Below are 21,144 nucleotides of genomic sequence, written 5' to 3' on the forward strand. Positions count from 1 at the left end.
GCTTAATGAATATAAAGCAAAAATACCTGTGTAACCACCACCCACATCAAGAAATAAAACATTGCCAGCACCTCCTCCCAATATAATTATCTTTCTTCTCCCAAGGGCAACAGTTATTATGGATTATTTGGGAATTGGTATATTTTAATTACCTAAGTCTGCATTCCTAGTTTTTTACGCATATCGTTGAACAGTACATAAACGTAATCATACAATATGTATTACTTTGAGTCTGACTTTTTTCATTTAACATTTATGTTTCAGATTTATTGATGTTGCATGTACCTAGAGTTCATTAGTTTTTAGTTCCGTGTAATATTTAGAATACTCCCTATTCATCTATCATTGATAAACTTTTACACTGCTTTGAGTTTTAGGCCATTATGGATCATATTGCGATTAACATGCTTATATATGTGTCTTGGTGCACTCTGCATGCATTTTTCTAGGGCAGAGGTTTTCAGAGTTTTTAGTTCTCAGGATCTCTTTATACTCTTAAAAGTTACTAAGAGTCCCAAAGAGTTTTTCCTTATGTGGGTTATATCTCTCAATACTATCATATTAGAAACTAAAACTAAGAAATGTTTATAAAATACTTATTAATTCACTTAAAAATTTATTACATAACAAATAATAAAACTTTCTGAAAAGAAACAAACTTTCTTTTTTTTTTGAGACAGGGTCTCACTTTGTCACTCAGGCTGGAGTGCAGTGGTGTGATCACGGCTCACTGCGGCCTCAGCCTCCCTGGCTCAGGTGGTCCTCTCACCTCAGCCTCCCAAATAGCTGGGACTACAGGTATGCACCACCACATCTGGTTAATTTTTGTATTTTGAGTAGAGGCGGGGTTTCGCCATGATGCACAGGCTGGTCTCAAACTCCTGGACTCAAGCAATCCACCTGCCTTGGTGTCCCATACTGCTAGGATTACAGGTCTGAGCCACGGTAACCAATTATCAATAAATTTTCTTTTTTTTTTGAGACAGAGTCTTGCTCTGTTGCCCAGGCTGCAGTGCAGTGGCGTGATCTCGGCTCACTGCAAACTCCACCTACTGGGTTCAAACAATTCTCCTACCTCAGCCTCCTGAGTAGCTGGGACTACAGGCGCATGCCTGACTAATTTTTTTGTATTTTAGTAGAGACGGGGTTTTGCCATGTTGCCCAGGCTGGTCTCGAACTTCTGAGATCAGGCAATCTGCCCACCTCTGCCTCCCAAAGTGCTAGGACCATAGGTGTGAGCCACCACGCCCGGCCGCAACATAAATTTTCTTTCTTTCTTTTTTTTTTTTTTTGAGACGAAGTCTCGCTTTGTTGTCCAGGCGGGACTGCAATGGCACCATCTCGGCTCACTGCAACCTCCGCCTCCCGGGTTCAAGTGATTCTCCTGGCTCAGTTTCCCAAGTAGCTGGGATTACAGGCGCCTGCCACCACGCCTGGCTAACTTTTGTATTTTAGTAGAGACAGGGCTTCACCATGTTGGCCACACTGGTCTTGAACTGTTGACCTCGTGATCCGCCCGCCTCAGCCTCCCAAAGGGTTGGGATTACAGGTGTGAGCCACCGCGCCTGGCCTCAAAATAAATTTTCTAAAGGAAAGAATATTTATTAAGAGTAGCACTGTTTTACATTTTTGCAAATCTCTTTAATGTCTGTCTTAATAGAAAACAACTGAATTTTTCTATCTGCTTTGCATTGTTACAATATATTGTTTTCATTGAAATATATGAAAAAAATCCAGTCTCACAAAGTAGTTTGGGAAAAGAAGGTATAGTTTAATAATCTCTGTAGATAACATGAATATTCCTTGCTATGACACCAATACTCCACCTGTACACTTGCAAGAGAATGAGAGTGTAAAAAGGAAATAACATCTTGATCTTATTGTAAAAATAGTTTTGACTTCATGGACCTCTCCTGGAAACCGCCCATGGGTTCCCAGGCCACATTTTGAGAATATCAATATTATTAGGTATGTTTTATTGCAGTAAGATACATCAAGTATTCAAACAAAAATGTGGTAAAAAACCTATCCAAATTGGAGTTCTCTTTTACGTTGTAATCCTTAATCAATTTTACTTTCCTTAATTCTGATATTTGTCTCTCTGGAAAATAGAGACAAAATCCTATTCCTGATGCTCTAATAATAGGACTTCTGGATCATACAGTATGTGTATGTACAATGTTATTAGATATTCTGAAACTGTTATTCAAAGTGTTTGTATCTACTAGTCATTGACAGTTGCTGGGTCTTCACATTTCTACCAACACTTGATATCAGATTGCTTAAGTTTGGAAATTCTATTACATATGGGTAGTGGTTTTAATTTACATTTCTCTAAATACAATGAGGATGAGCACCTTTTCAGTTTTTTTTTTGAGATGGAGTATTGCACTGTCTCCCGGGCCTTGGATAGATCTTTTACTGCATTTTTGTACACAAAATGTTTACTACATTTTTTGAATAAACGATGTATCTTTTCGCAATAAAGCATACCTAATATTGATATTCCTTTATTTTATTTTACTTTAATTTTTTGAGATCAAGTCTTGCTCTGTCGCCCAGGCTAGAGTGCAGTGGTGGGTTAAGCAGTTCTCCTGCCTCAGCCTCCTGAGCAGCTGGAATTACAGGCACGTGCCACCACGCCTGGCTAATTTTTGTATTTTTGGTAGAGACAGGGTTCACCATGTTGGTCAGGCTGGTCTCTAACTCCTGACCTCAGGTGATCCACCCGCCTCGACCTCCCAAAGTGCTGGGATTACAGGTGTGAGCCACCGCGCCCACCCAATATTCCATTATTTAATCAGTAAATGTATCTTGTGTCACTATTATCTTCCCCACTTGATAAACTACAAACCATAAAGGCAAACATATGTAGATAGTAAGTTAAAAGGAAAATCAATAAGTAGAATGCTGCAGGAACTAGTTGAGAGTTAGAGCTGATTTTATTTTTTAAATTAAATTAAATTTTTTTTTGGGGGACAGAGTCTCACTCTGTCACCCAGGCTGGAGTGCAATGGTGTGGTCTTGGCTCACTGCAACCTCCTCCTCACGGGTTCAAGTGATTCTCCCGCCTCAGCCACCTGAGTAGCTGGGACTACAGGTGCGTGCCACCACACCCGGCTAATCTTTGTATTTTCAGTAGAGATGGGGTTTCATTATGTTGGCCAGGCTGGTCTCGAACTCCTGAGCTCATGATCTGCCCACCTCAGCCTCCCACAGTGTTAGGATTACAGATGTCAGCCACCGTGCCCGGCCTAGCTGATTTTACTTTAAAATTTTCAGGTTTCAGACCAGGCACAGTGGTTCACATCCGTAATCTCAGCATTTTGGGAGGCCGAGGCGGGTGGATCACCTGAAGTCAGGAGTTCGAGACCAGCCTGGCCAAGATGGTGAAACCCCGTCTCTACTAAAAATATAAAAAATTACCGGGCGTGGTGGCACATGCCTGTCTCAGCTACTTGGAGGCTGAGATATGAGAATCACTTTAACCCAGGAGGCGAAGGTTGCAGTGAGTCGAGATCATGCCACTGTACCCCAGCGTGGGTGACAGAGTGAGACTCTGTCTAAAAAAGAAAAAAAAATAATAAATTTTCAGGTTTCAGATCACTCAAGCAAAAGATACTTCCAATGTGCCTACTTGAGACTGACAATAACTCTTAAGAATTGGAGGTATGAGGAATGACCTGGTCCTGGGTGCAGTGGCTCACGCCTGTAATCCCAGCACTTTGGGAGGCCAAGGTGAGTGGATCACCTGAGGTCAGGAGTTCTAGACCAGCCTGGCCAACATGGCAAAACCCTGTCTCTACTAAAAATACAAAAATTAGCTAAGCATGGTGGCACATGCCTGTATTTCTGGTTACTAAGGAGGCTGAGGCAGGAGAATGACTTGAACCTGGGAGGCAGAGGTTTTATGAGTCAAGATCACACCAATGCACTCCAGCCTGGGCGACAGAGTGAGACTGTCTTAAAAAAAAAAAAAAAAAGAAAAGAAAAGAAAAGAAAAAAAAAAGAAAAAGGAAAAGGGAAGAAAAAAAGAATTAGAGGAATAAGTGGTGCACTGCCTTTGGTGCAAAATTAATGATGTCAAGATTTTATTAAACATAATTAAATGATTGACTCATGTCAGAATGCAGAAAATAGACTACTGGAACATTGTCAAGTTATAAACATTAGTGCTAAAAAAATCACCCTAATACACTAGAAGATGTTCAATGGTCCTGAGATACCTTAAGGTAAATTCTAAATTATAATATTAAGTACAATAATAATGAGGTCTGAATGGAAAATACAAGATTTGAATTTGAAACAACCCTATCTGTTAAATTACTAGAAGAGTGATATATAAATTAATAGTAATCAATGGGAAATTAAGCTGGAAAAGAGTAATGTTGAAGAATTGCTTTATTTTGGTTATGTCATTGTCCTACTCATTATAAATATCACTTCCTTTCCTTCTACTTTTCTATTATTCTACACTATAAATATTTCAGGCTGTTTCATAGTTTTAAAGAAGTTTCTTGTCAGGGGTTATGAGGGAACAGAGACACTTGGTCATCCCATTACCTGTTTCAAATATAGAATTTCCATTCTAATCTGTTTCACACATTGGTATTCCTTTTAAGTTTACTTTTAAAGGGACTCCACTGCATTACCTTAAAATAAAAAGCTTGCTCTTATTGACTTGGAAACATTCTGCTTTCTCGCAGACATAATTCTGTAACAATATAGCTTATCAGACACCATTTAGAACTTCTCCTATCAAGCTTCACTCTTAGCCATTTTGATATTTTGTCCTCCACACCAGCAATGTTATCCTAACTTGTCCAGAAATCATTGTTCAGTAACTTCGTCTTTCTGGAGGACAAATGAAACAAGAAACAAGGAACAAAAAATTGAAAAAGGCAAAAGCCACTGTTGCAACCTTGAGTACCATACTCTTTCTGCCTTTGATTAACATTGCTCTGAGCCTGGAGAGGATCATCAAATGACAGCAAGTCATTATTAGTCTGATGACTAATAATTTCTTCCAACCCACCTTCTCTGCCCTCCTGTTTCCATGAGGAAATGGTGTTCCTAGGAGGAAACGCTAATGTGTATTGCACATTTCTAGGCAAATTAACAAGTAGGAGTGCCTTTTCTATCTTTTTATCTTCTCCTGTCTGCCAGGACACCAATACCCCATGAAAACTTCGGTCCCTGAATGACTGGGGAGAGCAATTAACACCCTACTCCCCCTAATGATACTTTACGGTTATGGGTGTGAGAAATAAATTTCTATGTGTTAAGCCACTCAGATTTTGAAATTAATTGATTATAGCAGCCAGCACTACTTTAATCAAAATAAAATTGTTATTAGTCCCTTTCCTTAATAGTTCTTTAAAAGAACTATACCTTTTTATCTCTGACTAGCTGGATGAATCAGTGAGAATCATTCAGCTTGTGGCTAATGACAGATATCGCACATCTTGAAGATTAATTTTCTAATTAATGTAAAGCTTCTGGAATGTTTAAGCTTAGAAAACTGAGTTTACATGGAAAACAAAGTCTGAATTAAGACTAGAGAATAATAGTAAGGAAAATAATTATGCATATGTGTGTGTGTGTATACATGCATATTATCCACACCTATAGGACATGTTTAAAATCCTAAAAATCCATGTAATGACAGTGGAAAATCTGGGCTCTTCTATTTTTCTGTTGGCAAGAGACCTTAAATAGAAGGAGGCTCAAACTTTTTAGTGGACATGTGCATGATAAAAGAGTGAACTAAACTTAATTGTGTCTGATAGCCAATATTGGTCTATCATTTTTAGACTGGGTTAATATGAGCGACAATTAACATCCTCTTCAAAAAATGAGCATTTAGATGCAAATAAATAATCAATATGGCTTTCCCAAAGAGGATATAAGGCTGGCAAATAAATAAAACACATGAAAAAACCTCTTTTTTTTTTTTTTTTTTTTTTCAGACGAAGTCTCACTCTGTTGCCCAGGCTGGAGTGCAGTGGCATGATCTCGGCTCACTGCAACCTCCGTCTCCCAGGTTCAATGAATTCTTGTGCATCGGCTTTCCGAGTAGCTAGGATTACAGATGTGTGCTACCATGCCCAGCTAATTTTTATATTTTTAGTAGAGACAGGGTTTCACCATGTTGGCCAGGCTGGTCTCAAACTCCTGGGCTCAAACGATCTGCCTGTATCGACCTCTCAAAGTGCTGGGATTATAGACATGGGACACCGCGTCCAGCCTCAACATCTTTAGTATTAGGAAAAATATGTTAGGCCAGGTGTGGTGGTTCATGCCTGTAATCCCAGCACTTTGGGAGGCCCAGGTGGGTGGATAGCTTGAGCCCACAAGTTCAAGACCAGCCTGGGCAATGTGGTGAACCCCGTTTCTATTAAAAATACAAAAAATTAGCTGGGTGTGGTGGCAGGTGTCTGTAATCCCAGATTGTGCCACTGCACTCCAGCCTGGGTGACAGAATGAGACTCTATCTCAAAAAAAAAAAAAAAGGAAAAATGTTAAAAGCATGATGAGATACCACTATATACTTAGAAGGATGGCTAAAGTAAAAATTATCAAGTACCAATGACGATACACAATAACTGAAGCTCATACATTGTTAGCAGGAATGCAAAATGGTACAGCCACTCTGGAAAATGGTTTGACAGTTTCTAATAAAGTTAAATATATAATTGCCATAAAACCTAGCAATTTTACTCTGGGGCATTTACTTAATAGAAATGAGTACTTATGAATTCAGACAAAAATTTGCATACAAATGTTCATGACAGACTTAATTGTGATAGCCAAATGCTGGACACAACTCAATGTCCTTCAGTAGCCGGATGGATAAAGCAAACTGAAGTATCCACACAGTGGAATATTACTCAGCAGTAAAAAGGAACCAACTTTGACTCACACAACTTGAATTAATGTCAAAAACATTACTTTCAGGAAGACATTATGCTCAGTGAAAGACATGCTCTCAACGGTTACATGCTGTATGATTTCATTTATTTGGAAATCTTAGAAAGATGAAACTATAGTAATGAAAAACAAATCACTGATGTCCAGGAGCTTCAGTTGGGGTGAGCGTATGACTATAAAAGGATAGCATGAAGAAGTCTTCTGGGATGATGAAACTGTTATGTATCTTGATTATGGTGATGACTACAAAAATCTAAACACATTAAAATTCATAAGACTGTACATAAATAAAAAATTAGTCATTTTTGTTGTATAATAATTCAAAATAATACGGCAGAGTAAAATTCACTGTAACATTTTTAAGGAAATATTAAGAAATACATAAAACACTGATGCAAATCCTCAGTGATATAAAGTAGCAAACGACTGAGTAAAGAGAAAAGATGAATAAATTCTAGGAAATAGGGGACTGATTATCCAATCAATGTACTGTATTATTAGCAGGATGCTATATCATAAGTTAAAAAAATAAAAAATATCATTAGAAGCGTGAAAAACTCAAGTAAAAAATTCAAGCAGTAAAAGGTTAACTTCCGTGATTAAAGAATTAAAAGATTTCCCAAAGAATGGATTACGAAGCAGGCTAATGCACATTAATCCTTGGCAATTCAAGACTCTGAAATTTTATTGTCAAGCTTACATATAAATTCCAAATATTGGAAACAAGGAAGTGTAAAAAGAAAAATCACATATTAACAGTGTGGTGTAGAGATTATATTCTCTTTTTGCAATCTCTTTTTTTTTTGAGACAGAGTTTTGCTCTTGTTGCCCAGGCTGGAGTGCAGTTGCGCAATCTCAGCTCACTGCAACCTCGGCCTCTGGGGTTCAAGCGATTCTCCTGCCTCAGCCTCCTGAGTAGCTGGGATTACAGGCATGTGCCACCATGCCTGGTTAATTTTGTATTTTTAGTAAATACAGCATTTTGCCATACTGGCCAGGCTGGTCTCGAACTCTTGACCTCAGGTGATCACCTGCCTCAGCCTCCCGAAGTGCTGGGATTATAGGCGTAAGCCACTGCGCCCAGCCTCTTTCATTAATGTTTTATACTTTTCAGCATACAGATCTTGCACATACTTTGTTAGATTTATACCTAAGTATTTCATGTTTTTGGCACTACTGTAAATAATACATTTGATAATATTTCATTTTTCAATCGTTCATTGCTAAATAATTGTTTATTTTCTTGAGACAGTCTCACTCTGTGACCCAGACTGGAGTACAATGGTGCGATCTTGGCTCACTGCAACCTCTGCCTCCCAGGTTCAAGTCATTCTCATGCCTCAGCCTCTCAAGTAGCTGGGATTACAGGTGTATGCCACCATGCCGAGCTAATTTTTGTATTTTTAGTAGAGACAGAGTTTCATCATGTTGGACAAGCTGGTCTCTAACTCCTGACCTCAGGTGATCTGCCCACCTCAGCCTCCCAAAGTGTTGGGATTACAAGCATGAGTCACTGTGACCGGACTGTATTTTAATTTAAAAAGCATTAGACAGGAGGCTGAGGCAGTGGAATCACTTGAACCTAGGAGGTGGAGGTTGCAGTAAGCCGAGATCACGCCACTGCACTCCAGCCTGGGCGACAGAGCAAGACTCTGTCTCCAAAAAAAAAAAAAAAAAAAAGAAAAGCATTAGATGTGCATGGTAAAATATCTAACAGTATAACTGGTGTACAATTCAAATTAACTTTCTTCCTCTAGTTTTCCACTGAGAAAGCCACTGTTCATAGTTTCTTATGAAACATCCAAAAATATATTTCAACTAAATGTACGTATATATAAATCTTCTCATCATCCTTTATCCTTCTGTATTTAACTGGTTCTCTGTAGATGAACATGTAGAATGTTTTAAATTTTAAATATTCATAAATGCTACAATGAACATATTTGCATCTATGCCTCTGTACACACATCCAAGTGTATATTCATAATCTAAATTCCTGGAACCACAAATCCTCAGAGAAAGGTATGTCCACTTTCAATTTTGATAGAGATTGGCAAGTAATCTACACATACAACAGTATTTGAGAGTAGTCAGGTATTTTTTAAAAAACATTATCAGAGTTTCTCATGGGTACACATAGTTAAGAGTTACTGTAACAGAACCTAGAATGGAGAGAGGGTGAAACTGAAGTTACTAAAACAGAAAGGTTCTGATGTGATCCACAAAAGAAAGTATTAGGTTGGTACAAAAGTTACTGTGTTTTTTTTTTGCCATTAAAAGTAACCGCAAAAACCACAATTACTTTTGCACCAACCCATAAGGGATTAAACTAAAGATATGGTAGTGGGGCTAAAAGAGTACGGCAAGAAGATATTCAGAAGGTAGAATTTATAAAAAACAATCAAGAGTCTCATGAGATTAAGGATTGCTTGTAGCACACCATTATATCCTCAGGACTTGGCACTCAAATGCATTTTTGGTAAATAATGACAAGGTAGACAGCAAGTAGGATGTACAGTGTGTGTGCTGATGAAGAAAAGGGAGGCATTAACCTAGATTCATGTCTTTTTGACTTAGAAGTCTAGACAGATAAAAAATGGATAGAAGAATACTAAAAGGTTTTGATATAGTATGATCAAGGAATAATCAGAAGTATGTAACTAAAATAATTTCTAAGCTCAGTCATGGAAATAAGTGTGTAGTCTTCTAAGAATAGCATGACTCTATCAATATAAATAACATAAATAGTAAGTCACAAGCCAGGTGCGGTGCCTCCACCTGTAATCCCAGCACTTTGGGAGGCCGAGGTGGGTGGATCACAGAGATCAGGAGTTTGAGACCAGCCTGGCCAACATGGTGAAACCCTGTTTCTATTAAAAATATAAAAATTGGCTTGCCGTGGTGGCGGGCACTGTAGTCCCAGCTACTCGGGAGGCAGAGGCAGGAGAATTGGTTGAACCTGGGAGGCGGAGGTTGCAGTGAGCCAAGATCGCACCACTACTCTCCAGCCTGGGTGACAGCACAAGACTCCGTCTCCAAAAAACAAATTAAAATAAAAGTAAATAAATAATAAGTCACAATCTATCCAAAAACCAATAACCACTATTGGTTCAAATGTGACTATTTTTTTTTTTCTTTGAGACAGTCTCATCCAGGCTGGAGTGCAGTGGCGTGATTTCGGCTCACTGCAACCTCTGCCTCCCAGGTACAAGCGATCCTCCCATCTTAGCCTCCCGAGTAGCTGGGATTACAGGAGCACGCCACTATGCTCAGCTAATTTTTGTATTTTTAGTATAGATGGGGTTTTGCCATGTTGCCCAGGCTGGTCTCAAACTCCTGGCCTGAAGTCATCCACCTGCCTTTGCCTCTCAAAATGACAGGATTACAGCTGTGAGTCACTGTGCCCAGCCAAAATGTGACTACATTGAAACTCGCCCCCTACATTACATTCAGTCTGAAGAATGTGTTCATGTCTAGTTCATGATGATGTATTAAATACTAGCATCTAATCTCTCCCCATTAACTACCATTAAAACAACCTAAAAAGATATCTGAAAAAAGATAAATTCAGCTGGGTGTTGTGGCTTATGTCTGTAATGCCAGTATTTTGGTTGGCAGTGGTGGGAGGATCCCATTTGAGCCCAGGATTCCAGACCAGCCTGGGCAACATAGCGAGACCCCATCTCTATGAAATATTTCTTTTAAAAAATTAGCTGCGGTGTGGTGGTGCAAGCCTGTGGTCCCAGCTCCTTGGGAGGCTGAGGGCCTGGGAGGTAGAGGATGCAGTGAACTGTGATTGTGCCACTGCCCTCCAATCTGTGCAACAGGGAAAGTCCTTGTCTAAAAAAAAAAAAAAAGATAAATACAAAAAATAAGAGTTTGCTGGCTGGGCATGGTGGCTCATGCCTGGAATCCCAGAACTCTGGGAGGCCAAGGCAGGCAGATCACCTGAGGTCAGGAGTTCAAGACCAGCCTGGCCAACATGGTGAAATCCTGTCTCTACTAAAAATACAAAAATTATCTCGGTGTGGTGGCGGGCTCCTGTAATCCCAGCTACTTGGGAGGCTGAGGCAGGAGAATTGCCTGAACCCGGGAAGTGGAGGTTGCCTGCAGTGAGCTGAGATCACACCACTACACTCCAGCCTGGGCAACAGAGCAAGACTCTGTTTGAAAATAAAAAGTTTGCCCTAAGACCAACATCAGAAGGCAAGGGTAAAGTGGAAGAGTAGTGCAAGCTACCACAAACAACACATTAGTAGAAGAAAATGGGAAGAGACAATGAAAAAAATTAAAAAACTTGGATTTGAGTGGGTGCGCCATTGCTATGTGACCTAAGGCTAGTTATTTAGTATCTCTGGTTTCATCATCAACAAAATGAAAATAATGAAACATATGTAAAGACTTAAAATGAAACAAATGTAAAGACTTAAAAAGACTTAAATGTAAAAGACTTAAAATCCACCAGCCTGGTGGCTCCCTCCTGTAATCTCAGCACTTTGGGAGGCCAAGGTGGGTGGATCACTTGAGGTCAGGAGCTTGAGACCAGCCTGGTCAACATAGTGAAATTTCATCTCTACTAAAAACACAAAAATTAGCTGGGGACGGTGGCACATGCCTGTCATCCCAGCTATTTGGGAGGCTGAGGCATGAGAATCTCTTGAAAATACAAAAATTAGCTGGGCACGGTGGCATATGCCTGTCATCCCAGCTACCTGGGAGGCTGAAGCATGAGAATTGTTTGAACCCAGGAGGTGGAGGTTGCAGTGAGCTGAGATTGCATCACTGCACTCCAGCTTGGGCAGACAAGCGGGGAGCTTAAAATAGTACCTTGTATATAAGAGCAAAATAAAAGTTTTCTATCCTGATGACTTGAGAGGCCCAAAGTTAGTGATACATGATTATACTTCATTTTTATGGGTGTAGTCGCACAATTTTGTTCTATGGCAAATACTATTTACAAAAACACCTGTAAATGATCGATTGGTTTTCCATTTTTAGAATCTACTGAGGGTTGTACAAACTATAAAGCAGAAAATTAATATTTTATTTTTCCAGAAAATATTTCATCTTTCAAATGGTTTCATGAAAAAAATAAAAAATAAAATAAAAAATTATTTTTCTTAGAGGTTATCTGGGATGATATTTAAATTTAAAACTATACCAACAGAAAATAGGAACAAAGTCACAAAACAGAATAGAATTTAAATATACCTTGACTTTATTCTACAAAAGTGGGTATAAGAGATATTACAATAAATTCTGAAATGTGTGCTTTTCACAAGCTAATGATTATTGTTGTTACACAACTGCAATCACTTTTAGTACTTTTCATAGATTAAAAATAATTCATTAGCACAGAAAAGGGCATAAGCAGACCCTGAAACATATTCGTGTGTCAGAAAGGATGGAGATGCTTAAAAAATAATAATAATAAAGGTCAGGTGTGGTGGCTCACATCTGTAATCCCAGCACTTTGGGAGGCCAAGGCGGGTGGATCACAAGGTCAGGAGTTCAAGACCAGTCTGTCCAAGATGGTGAAATCCCATATCTACCAATACAAAAATTAGCTGGGCGTGGTGGTGGGCGCCTGTAATCCCAGCTACTTGGGAGGCTGAGGCAGAGAATTGCTTGAACCCGGGAGGCGGAGGTTGCAGTGAGCCAAGATCACAAAAGCCTCCTGAGTAGTTGGGATTACAGGCATGGACCACCACGCCCGGCTAATTTTGTATTTTTAGTAGAGAGAGCATTTTGCCATATTGGCCTGGGTGACAGAATGAGACTTCGTCTAAAAAACAAACAAACAAACAAACAAACAAAATCTAACGTACATAGGAACTGGATTGAAAGAACTCCCACTGGCCAAATCTGCTACAATTTGAGAACCAAAATAAAAAAAGAGTACTGATTTACAACTTGTCAAATAAAACAGAAATAAAATAGGTATCCATGAGTCTACAGTGATACCAATTTTTTTTAAAAGGAATTCAGAATTGTAAAAAGTGAGTGAATGAATGAATAAATGGAGAAAGGAAAGTTCTTCCTTACAGTAGAGTGCCAACTAAGAAATACAAAATAAACGACAGAGTTAGAAAATCATCATTTTAGTCACTACTCTGTGACCCTCACAGTAATAACTGAGGCAAAGATCATAAATCGGTACTAAAACTATTATGTCAGAGTCTGATAAGAAACAGGATTATTACATAGTTTTAAAGAATACGTCTACAGCTCACTTCAGTAATTAAAAAGGACACTGCTAACTACACAGGAGAAACTTTGCAGACCTCACTTTAGTCAGTGATCAGAGTTAATAATATGAATAATGAACAAACTGACATCACGTGCCTCCTGATGTGATGCATTGAGGACAAAATATCATTTATGTAGTAGTCCTGCCAAGAATGTGAAACTAAAATTTAAACATGCAGATCAGGCAAAACTCAAGTAAGAACATTCTGTAAAATAACTAGTCTATACTCTTCAAAATGTCATGAAACAAAAAGGCTCAGAAACAATTCCAGGTTAAAGGAGACAAAAACAAATGTAACAACTAAATGCAATGCATTATTCTGCATTGGTCCTAGGCTGAAAAAAAATTGTTAAAGGTTGGGGTGGTTGTGACAATTTTTTCTTTTTTCTTTTTGAGACCGAATCTTGTTCTGTCACCCAGGCTGGAGTGCAGTGGCGCAAATCTCGGCTCACTGCAACCTCCTGTTCCTGGGTTCAAGTGATTCGAGTGCCTCAGCCCCCTAAGTAGCTGGGATTACAGGGACGTGCCACCACACCTGGCTACTTTTTTGTATTTTTAGTACAGACAGGGTTTTGCCATGTAGGCCAGGCTGGTCTCGAACTCCTGACCTCAAGTGATCTACCCACCTCGGTCTACCAAAGTGCTGGGATTGCAAGTGTGAGCCACCTTGCCTGGCCTAATATATATTTTATATATGCATATTAACATATGTAACACACACATTATATATTATATATAATTTATATAATGTATACTATATATAATATATATCGTATATTATATATCGTATACAATATATATCGTATACGATATATATTATATATACATATAGATAGTGTCTAAGTGCAGAAATCTGGGAAAATATTGAAAATGGATTAGGTGAATTTTCTGTAACATTTCTATAATGTGATTTTTTAAAAATTTATTTTAAAAAATTATTAGAATACGTAATTTCTTTTTGGTCTGCCACATATTATTATTATTATTTTTTTTTGAGATGGAGTTTTGCTCTTGTTGCCCAGGCTGGAGTGCAATGGCGTGATCTTGGCTCACCGCAACCTCTGCCTCCCAGGTTCAAGCGATTCTCCTGACTCAGCCTCCCAAGTAGTTGAAATTACAGACATGTGCCACCATGCCTGGCTAATTTTGTATTTTTAGTAGAGGCAGCATTTTGCCATATTGGCCAGGCTGGTCTCGAACTTCTGGCCTTATGTGATCTGCCTGCCTCAGTCTCCCAAAATGCTTGGATTACAGGTGTGTGCCACCATGCCTGGTCAGTCTTCCACATATTCTAAAACTACTATGGTTAAAACAGTACTGATATGATAAAAGATAAATCACTAGGAGGAGAAAAAATATACAAATACATAGGTGTACCCTGGATATAGCGCAAGTTTACTCCCAGACCATCACAAAAAAGCAAATATTGTAATAAAGCAAGTCACAAAACCTTTGGTTTCGCAGTGCATATAAAAGTGTGCAATAGCATTATGTCTGAAAAAACAATGTACATAGCTTAACTAAAAAATATAATACTTTATTGCTAGAAAATGCTAATGATCACCTGACTCTTCAGTGAGTCATAATTTTTTCAGTGGTGGAGGGTCTTGCTTGAAATGTTGATGGCTGCTGACTTAACAGGGTCGTTGTTGAAGGTTGGGGTGACTATGGCAATTTCTCAAGATGACAGTGAAGTTTGCTGCATCAATTGATTCTTCCTTTCATAAAAGATTTCTCTGTAGCATGTGATGCTGTTTGACAACATTTTCTCCACAGACCTTCTTTCAAAACTGGAGACAACCCTCTCCCACCCTTGTCACTGCTTTATCAACTAAGTTTATGTAATATCCTAAATCCTTCATTGTCATTTTAACAATGTTCACAGCATCTTCACTAGGACTAAATACCATCTCTTTCATTGCTCATCCGTAAGAAGCAACTCCTCATCTCTTCAAGTTTGAGCAGGAGATAGCAGCAACTCAGGCACATTTTCAGGCTCCACTTCTAATTCTAGTTCTCTTGCTATCTCCACTACATCTGAGTGACTTCCTCCACTTGTCTTAACCCCTCAAAGTCATCCATGAACACTGATATCAACTTCTTCCAAACTCCTGTTAATGTTGATAGTTGGACCTCCTCCCATGAATCACTAATTTCTTAATGGTATCTAGAATGGTGAATCCTTCCCAGAAGTTTCTCAATTTTCTTGCCCAGACGCATCAACAGAGTCACTTTCTATGGCAGCCACAAGGCTTATGCAATGTTTTTTCTGAAATAATTAAGGCTTGAAAGTAAAAAAATTACTTCTGTTAACAGTCATGAAAAATGAGAGAAGTGTGACTCTTCCACTTGAACATTAAGGAACATTGTAGAGTTATTAAGTGGCCTAATTTCAATATTGTTTTGTCTGAGGGAATAGGGAGGCCTGTGAGGGAAAGGGATCAGGGAAGGGCCTGTCAATGGAGCAGTCAAAACACACATAACATTGATGGATTAGGTCCACCATCTTATGTGGGTACAGTTCATGGTGCCCCAAAACAATTACAATAGAACATCAAAGATTACTGATCACCAATCACCATAGCAGATTTAATACTAATGAAAAAGTCTGAAATAACCAAGATTTACCAAAATGTAACACAGAAACACTAAGTCAGCATATGCTGTTGGGAAAATGGCACTGATAGCCTTGCTTGATGCAGGGTTGCCACAAACCTTCAATTTGAAAAAAACCATGCAATAAAGCAAAGCACAATAAAATGAGGTCTGCTTGTGTAACAATTCAGTGAAGGAAGGAACTAGGAACTTCTAGTTGAATTGGTTATTATTAAAAAAAAAACAAAAAACAAGACAAAAAAAGTCAAACATATAGCTAATATAGTCTCCCCAAACAGCTAGACAGTTTTAAGGTATCTTCAAAACATTAAGCACAACTGAGGGTCAACAGTAATAAATATTTTGGTAGCTCTTCAGTATCCCTGCTCCAAAAGGTATTTTCTCTGAATTCTTATTGTAAGTACACAGTTGGAACCTTAAAAAGTGAGCTTGCATGGTTGTATTAAGAAGTGGTTGAGGGCCGGGTGCGGTGGCTCATGCCTGAAATCCCAACACTTTGGGAAGCCAAGGCAAGCAGGTCACTTGAGGTCAGGAGTTCAAGACAGCCTGGCCAACATGGGGAAACCTTGTCTCCACTAAAACCCAAAAATTAGCCCAGCGTGGTGACGCAGCTACTCAGGCGGCCGAGGCGGAAGAATCGCTTGAACCCAGGAAGCGGAGGTCACAGTGAGCTGAGACCACGCCACTGCACTCCAGCCTGGGTGACAGAGCGAGACTCGGTCTCAAACAAACAAAAAAGAAGTGGTTAAATACAGAATTTCTGTATTTTCAACAGTATCTTAAGAGATATTTCTCAGAGCTGCTAAAATGAACAAGAGTACAATCTAGTCATATTTGAGTCATGCACTCAAACTTCATACACATGGTTAAAAATATGTGTTCAAGAAATTAACAAAGTTAAAGCCATAAAACTTTTTTTTTTTTTGAGATGGAGTCTTGCTCATCGCCCAGGCTGGAGTGCAGTGGTGCAATCTCTGCTCACTGCAACCTCTGCCTACTGGGTTCCAGTGATTCTCCTGCCTCAGCCTCCCGAGTAGCTGGGACTACAGGTGCCCGCCACCGTGCCTGGCTAATTTTTGTATTTTTAGTAGAGATGGGGTTTTGCCATATTGGCCAGGTTGGTCTCAAACTCCTGGCCTTGTGATCCGCCCACCTTGGCCTCCCAAAGTGCTGGGATTACAGGTGTGAGCCACTGCGCCCAGCCCCTAAAGCCACAAAACTTTTAATGTCACATAAGTATGTTCTTTTATCCAACAATAAAAATGGAGGAAATAAGACATATGCAATGAACATAAGCAACAGAAAACCAAAATAACAAAGACGACAACACTGTGAAGCTGTCACAAGTCAGTACTAGCACAATAATGATGGTATAGTAAGTCTAAAAATTTTGACACAGTAGATGAAACAGAGATGTACTCTTATTCTCTCCCTGGAGAAAATGGAGAAAAGGATAAAAAGAATATCTTAACTCTCTCATTCACTTTCAACTTAGAAGCATGGCTTGAAAATATGAGTGAATTTTATTTAGGTTGCTGGTCTGAGATGAAGACAGGATGGGAAGTTGGTGTCAGCAATACATTTTAAAAAAGAGAGGGTAAAATATTTAGTGTCTTTTCACAAACTACAATAAAAACACCTAACATAATCAGGGACATTTGTAGGGACCAAGAAAATGACTAATGTTAGGCAATTTAAATGAATTAATCACAGCAATAATAAAGTACTGTTTTCATAATTAACTTTTTTTTTTTTTTTTTTTGAGACAGAGTCTCACTCTGTCACCAAGGCTGAAGTACAGTGGCACCATCTTGGCTCACTCCAACCTCCGTCTCCCAGGTTCAAGCGATTCTCCAGCCTCAGCCTCCCAAGTAGCTGGGGACTACAGGCGCTTGCCACTGCATCTGGCTAATTTTTTTATTTTTAGTAGAGATGGGGTTTCACCATGTTGGCCAGGCTGGTCTCGAACTTCTGACCTCAGGTGATCCACCCTGCCTTGGCTTCCCAAAAGGCTGGAATTATAGGCGTGAACCACTGTGCCCAGCCCATGATTAATTTTTAATATAAGATTATTATTTTATCTGTTGAAATTCTTACTGCTTTAGAGTAATAAGGTATCATCTAAGCATTCTATACTACCAAATGGAAATGAATGAGATAACCCCTAAATATTACCTACACTTAATGACGGAGTTGATATTTTGGTCTACATGAATGTCTGCAGTGTACAAAATAACTCCTTCCTTTCTCATACTGAATCAAGTAGAGTAATTATTCTACTGAAGTCTCTTTCAGATTAGGCAAAGTTTGTTGAATTTCTGCCCCTTCTAACTCTAACTTGTATATACGAGTGTACAAAGTTCTAAAGTCTATTAAAGGCTGCCATGTTAATTTAACTATGGTTCTAATATAAAAACTAAGCCATACTTAATATGATTAATACCTAGAACACGGCTGGAATATACCCATCATCAATTTTCATTATCCAGAGTTTTAAAATTGCTGCCATAGATATTAATGGTATTTCTCCTAATTGAGAAAAGTCTACCTTAACAGTAAAATTTTTAAGATATGTTATAGCAAAAGTTTTTTCTACTCTTAACACATAAGCCAGTATAATACACCTATCAATAACATTTAATTACTACAGCAATAATTCTCTCAAAAGAGGCAGCTGCCCTAATGAATCGTCAATTACTTTCTATAAAAGGCTTCTGATAATCATATGACTTCAGAAAAACAACTTTCTAGAGTCATACAGAAGGAATACCAATAAACTCCTACCTGTTCTGGCATGGCTCCATGTTCAATTCCAGTCTTCAATAATCTGTAGCAATTACCAAAGAGATCCCATTTTGTGAGATCATGTGCACTGAAATAAACAAAAATGCATCTGTTTTATTCTAGAATGGAAGGAAATTTAAATTTGAGCTCAGTTCAGGTGAGTAGAAGAATAAAATAATTTCATTTCGGCTGGGCACACTGGCTCACGCCTGTAATCCCAGCACTTTGGGAGGCCGCGGCTGGCAAATCACTTGAGGTCAGGAGTTCGAGACCAGCCTGGCCAACATGGTGAAACCCTGTCTCTATTAAAAATACACACAAAAAAATTAGCTGGGCATGGTGGCGCATGACTGTAGTCTCAGCTACTCGGGAGGCTGAGGCAGGAGAATCACTTGAACCCAGGACACGGAGGTTGCAGTGAGCCAAGATTGCGCCACTGCACTCCAGCCTGGGTAACTGAGCGAGACTCTGTCTCAAAAAAAAAAAAAAAAAAAAAAAAGGTTTTTTTCATTTCCTTGCAGAATTGAAAAAGATCCATGAAGGAAATACTCATTAAATGCTCAAATTTGAAAGAAAGGTAGAAAGGAAAAGGAGAGAAAGAGATGATTCTATGAATTTATTAAAGAAATCAACAAAAATAAAACCTCACATATTTAATTGAAAATTTCTACCACATGGTCAAGCTAAGCTCATATTCTATTCCATATATGGATAAAATCCCTTTATTGTATATATAATAGTATTTTTTTTTTTTTAAAAGACAGGGTCTCGCTCCGTCGCCCAGGCTGAAGTGAAGTGGCAAGATCTTGGCTCACTGCAACCTCCGCCTCCCGGGTTCAAGAGATTCTCATGCCTCAGCCTCCTGAGTAGCTGGGACTACAGTGTGCGCCATGACCCCTGGCTGATTTTTGTATTTTTGTAGACATGGGGTTTCACCATGTTGGCCAGGCTGGTCTTGAACTCCTGGGCTCAAGAGATCCACCCGCCATGGTGTCCCAAAGTGCTGGGATTATAGGTGTGAGCCACCGCGTCAGGCCTATTTAAAAGTACATTTTAAAGAACTCCATTTACAATTTAAAAATATAACCACATGTGTATTTTTAAAAGAGATTTGTATTCTCAAAATGGAGATAAAGATAAAACTAGGGGAAAGGAAAAATGGGAAAGCTCAAAAACTGCATTATAGCTATTTACTTGGGCTGAGGACTTATGAAAGTGATAATGGTAAATTTTTATATTCTCATGGGCTCTACTACTAAAAATAGTCATTCTGACACTAGTAACTTCTGTTTTCAAATGACAGTTTTTTATAAAGATAAAAGTTTGCTTTTCTAGGGAATTCTAAAAAAAATTTACTTGTATATAAAGGCTTAGATTTTGGAAACTGCTTTTGAATTTTGAAGTACTGATTAGTGCAAAAGCTATATTCAAACTCTCTTTGGACAACAAAGTTCTTTTTGTCCTTTCTTCATGGAGAAGACCGGCATATCTCATTACAATGCAAGTGAAAATTACAATTTGACAACACAAATTTCAGCCACCGCACCCAGCCTTTTTTTTTTAAAGAGAGAGTCTTGCTCTGTTGCCCTGAGGTGCAGTGGTGTAATCTTGGCTCTCTACAATCTCTGCCTCCTGGGTTCAAGCGATTCTCGTGCCATAGCCCCAAGAGTAGCTGGGGATACAGGCGTGTGCCACCATGCCCGGCTAATTTTTTTTTTTTTTTTTTTTTTTTTTTTTTTTTTTTTTTTTAGCAGAGATGGGGTTTTGCCATCTTGGCCAGGCTGGTCTTGAACCCCTGGGCTCAAGTGATCCACCTATCTCAACCTCCCAAAGTGCTGAGATTACAGGCATAAGCCACTATGCCTGGTCCCAAATCTTATTTCTTACTTATTAAGAGCAAGATTTCTAAAAGCTATCATTTGAAAATTATACCTGTAGCACTCTAGTGATGAAATAAGCCTAATTTGTTAAATACTCATGGGCTGAAACTTTTACAGTATATATTCATTACATTAAGTGATAGCTAAATCATTACAGTAAATAAATTTTATACCTTAAGTAATTAAATGATAGGCCAGGCACAGTGACTCACGTCTGTATTCCCAGCACTTTGGGAGGCCGAGTGCCGGTGGATTGCTTGAGGTCAGGAGTTCAAGACCAGCCTGGCCAACATGGTGAAACCATCTCTATTAAAAATATAAAAATTAGCTGAGCAAGGTGGTGTACACCTGTGGTCCCAGCTACTCGAGAGGCTAAGGCATAAGAATCACTTAAGCCTGGAAGGCGGCAGTTGCAGTGAGCCGAGATCGGGCCACTACATTCCAGTCTGGGCAACAGAGTGAGACTCTGTCAAAAAAAAAAAAAAGTAATTCAGTGATAGCAAAACATAATCATCTAGAGAAATCTGAATAAAGGAAAAACATATCTCAATATTCTCTAAAATTCCCATTTTTTAAAAAACAACTATTTTGTTTTAATTGAGATAGGATCTGCCTATTGCCCAGGCTGGTCTCAAACTCGTGGGGCTCAAGCAATCCACCTCCCTTGGCTTCCCAAAGTGCTGG

The 21,144-nt window shown here is 38.9% G+C and overlaps 1 protein-coding gene across 4 annotated transcripts in view; it reads right to left on the reverse strand.

Annotated features, from left to right (window-relative positions):
* Positions 1-21,144, reverse strand: part of STAG1 (STAG1 cohesin complex component) — a 407,390-nt gene that overhangs the window by 63,258 nt on the left and 322,988 nt on the right. For all 4 annotated transcript variants that reach the window (XM_034957447.3, XM_034957449.3, XM_034957448.3 and 1 more), the window contains one exon: positions 18,581-18,668. In XM_034957447.3, the coding sequence (XP_034813338.1) occupies positions 18,581-18,668 (88 nt within the window). The remainder of the gene's footprint in view (positions 1-18,580; positions 18,669-21,144) is intronic.

This window comes from Pan paniscus, chromosome 2 (genome assembly GCF_029289425.2).
Source record: "Pan paniscus chromosome 2, NHGRI_mPanPan1-v2.0_pri, whole genome shotgun sequence".
Taxonomy (NCBI): domain Eukaryota; kingdom Metazoa; phylum Chordata; class Mammalia; order Primates; family Hominidae; genus Pan; species Pan paniscus.